The 3,104-nt window shown below is 44.4% G+C and overlaps 1 protein-coding gene across 1 annotated transcript in view; it reads right to left on the bottom strand.

Moving 5' to 3' along the window:
- Positions 1-1,078: 1,078 nt before the first annotated feature.
- LOC114634773 (carcinoembryonic antigen-related cell adhesion molecule 5-like) overlaps positions 1,079-3,104 on the bottom strand; it is a 31,729-nt gene continuing 29,703 nt past the window's right edge. The window contains exons 8-9 of the mRNA XM_028783361.1: positions 2,503-2,856; positions 1,079-1,492 (exon numbers count right to left, since the gene is read on the bottom strand). Coding sequence (XP_028639194.1) covers positions 1,203-1,492; positions 2,503-2,856 — 644 coding nt within the window. The 3' untranslated portion in view covers positions 1,079-1,202. The remainder of the gene's footprint in view (positions 1,493-2,502; positions 2,857-3,104) is intronic.

The following is a 3,104-nucleotide window of genomic DNA, read 5'->3' as shown; positions in this document are numbered from 1 at the left end:
CTGCTATGTGGTGCAAGGTCTCCTGCTGTCGGAGTGCTTTCAAGATTCCTCGCCAGTCACGCATTTCAAAGGACAACTCTCTCCTCTCTTCTCAGCGGGAAGAGCGAGCTGAACTGAAAGAGCTGAAACACTTTTCTTCCATGGGTTCTCACGAGCTACCCTCAGAAGGAGAGAACTAAAAGAGCTGATAACATTCTCTTGCTTTTGGAGACTGGGACGGAGGTCCCACTCCACTCAACCGGAAGGCGTGCTTGAGCTGTGCCCTGGTTCACAGTTGCGCTCTCCTTTATCATCACTGCCGCCACCCCCGCCTCTGGGGTTTTTGGGCGACCAGAGCATGAGCCTCGCCCCGCCAGCTGCCGAAGGCCCTGGGCCAGCTCGGCTGGCTCCTTCCACACCCCCGACCCAGGAGTCTGCTCACCCACCCCCGTGGCTCGGCCTGGAGCTGATGCCAGCTGCCAACGACCCCAGTATCCTGAGGCGGTTCCATCAGCCCGCGATCCCTAGGCGCGAGCACTGCCCGACAATATATGGCGTGATATATAATTCACAATATGTAATATAATCCCATATATCTCAAAACATGTATAAACATTATACATGTCATTATGAGATCTGACTGTAAAAGCCATTATGAGATCTGACTGTAAAAGTCAGTTTCAGGATAAAAACAGTGAGTAGAACACTACACCAAGGATTTTAAACATGGACATCAAACAAATTGTGGGTCAAAACTATTTAGAAACTACCTATGGTCACAGTGAACCATGGGCAGTCCCTTCTCCTGTTACTCTTCCTCACTTCCCATGGAAGACTAGTGGTATCCAGGTAGAATGGTTGTTAGATGAAACTATTTGAGCATATGAGGGGATGTTTATCTCCATGCAAACACTGCATTTAACAGTGGACTTGGAACATTTGGAAGCTTGAGGCTCCTAAAGTTAGTCTTCATAGATTCTTTTAAAAAGGCTATCTATTTGAGCCACAACCTAAGCTCTTAACTTCAATCATGTCTATTATATTAATTTATTATTATATTAATGTCTTTATTTTGCTTTGGAAAACAAGTTTCATAATTAGTAACCATGAAGGCAGTACATCAGTGAGTGGTAACTGACAATTTTTACAAAATAGCTCATCTCCATTTGCACCCCATCCATCAGGAAATGACCCCACTCTGCTGTACAACGAGGGGAGAGACGTCACTCTTCCACATCCATCACAGCCAAACTGACTGGGAGACTGGTCTTTGAACTGACTGGGTTGGAGACCTCACATTGATATTTTCCAGCATCCTCCCTCCAGACAGGATCTATGGTGAGTTGGCACTTTGACGGGGAAAGTGTCATCCTTTCTGTGAGCTGTAGAATCTGCTTATTGAAGAGCCAACGGATGGAGATTCCAGGGTCAGCTGAGAAGCAAGTGAAGACCACTGAGCTCTGTACTCTGACTGTGGTTTCAGTGACTCGCACAAAAGGCCGTGAAACAGGGTCTGTAAAGAAACAGAGGAGGGGACAAAGTGACAGTAGTCCTTCAGAGACCTCAATTATTCTCTCTATAGTTCACACTTAATAAAGATTCCAGGGAGGAAAAATTGGAGATGTTACTATAAACAAATCTTGTGTTTGGGATTTATCATCCATGAGCTGTGTGCCCCTCATTCACCCACTGGGTTTACTGTGTCTTGGTTTCTCTATAATATGGCATGTGGTACATGATCATTGCTGTGTTTATGACTTAAGCTTAGTTATGATAAATTTCTAAATCTTGGAATAAGGTAGATGCTCAAACCAGAAGTATATGTCTTCAGAAGAATATTCCCTATGCTGGACCCCTAGTAGTAGGGGTGGAGTAACTGTCTCCATTGCTTCTCCTTTGCGAACACTGACTTTCCTGGGAAGTCTCATAAACCCACCACAATAATTGTTTAATGCTCCAGGAACACGTGCAATATGATTCAGAAGAAGGTGATGGCCCAGATGGCCTACAAAACTTCAGCTTTCATGGCAGTGTATCATGGGTTCTGTGGTCTATAGAACTTGGGCAATCAGTATAAAGTTGCTCTCTGTAAGCTCTAACAGAAAATCAAAACAAAGCATTGACAAAAAGGTTCCCAGTGGCACCTGGAGATGAAGCATGAACACAGTTCGGAGCCTGGTGGGCTTTGTGAGGATTCAATGTCTTCTTCAACTAGGGCCTCCCCAAGGCACACAGGGTTTTTCTTGGTATATGGTGAGAACCCCAAGAGAATGTGCTGAGTCTGATGATCTAGTATTGAGTTACCCAGCATATGTTCTCCTCTCTGCAAGAAGATACTGGTGAGGGATTCTGATCTACTGCAATTTGTCTAATGAATGAGTGTCCTGTAGTAAGTGCCCAAACCCCAGTTTGGAGAGAAAATGTAATGGGAGACTGAGTAGGTCCAGCTCTTTCCAGACAGTATAGCATATAAAGCAGGATAAGCCAGGCAAAGCAGCTAAGTAAGCAGTAAGAGTCACTTACTATTTACATGGACTTGCACATGTGTTCTCTCAGTTTTGAAGTCCTTATGTAGAATTTCTAACATATACAATCCTGCATCATTTTCAGTGACATTCTGGATCATCAGGGATCCATTCGTATACACCATCTCTCTTCCACTGTGTGCAAGTCCCCAGATAGTGGATTCCATGGCTCTGCTATATTCTGCAATTTTAAATATGTCTGACCTATACACTGATTTGTACCAGAAAAGTGTTTGAATGTCTTCTGGCACATTATAAATGAGGAGAAGAACACTTTTCCCCACAGCAACATTCTGAGGCACCGGTTCAATCCTGAGTTGGTCAGAGGTGAGACGGTTACAGCAAGTAGAGGCTACAAGAAAGGAAAAAGTTATCAATTGAGAAACATTGGGTTGGAGGTAAAGGTAGTGAGCTTTTTCCGGAGCAGATGAATTGATTCTTCAGTTTAAACATGAAGGCATAGGTATGCCTCTCCTACCTGATGGAGGTCATCAACTTGACAACTTGACTTCCATTCCTTCAGGGGTGCTGAATGTAGGATCTCTCCTCTCTCTCTCTCTCTCTCTCTCTCTCTCTCTCTCTCTCTCTCTCTCTCTCTCT

The sequence above is a fragment of the Grammomys surdaster genome, unplaced genomic scaffold (assembly GCF_004785775.1).
Source record: "Grammomys surdaster isolate TR1022 unplaced genomic scaffold, NIH_TR_1.0 1089, whole genome shotgun sequence".
Lineage (NCBI taxonomy): Eukaryota > Metazoa > Chordata > Mammalia > Rodentia > Muridae > Grammomys > Grammomys surdaster.
Note: the sequence above shows the minus strand (reverse complement) of the source record. Positions and strands in the feature narration are given on the sequence as shown.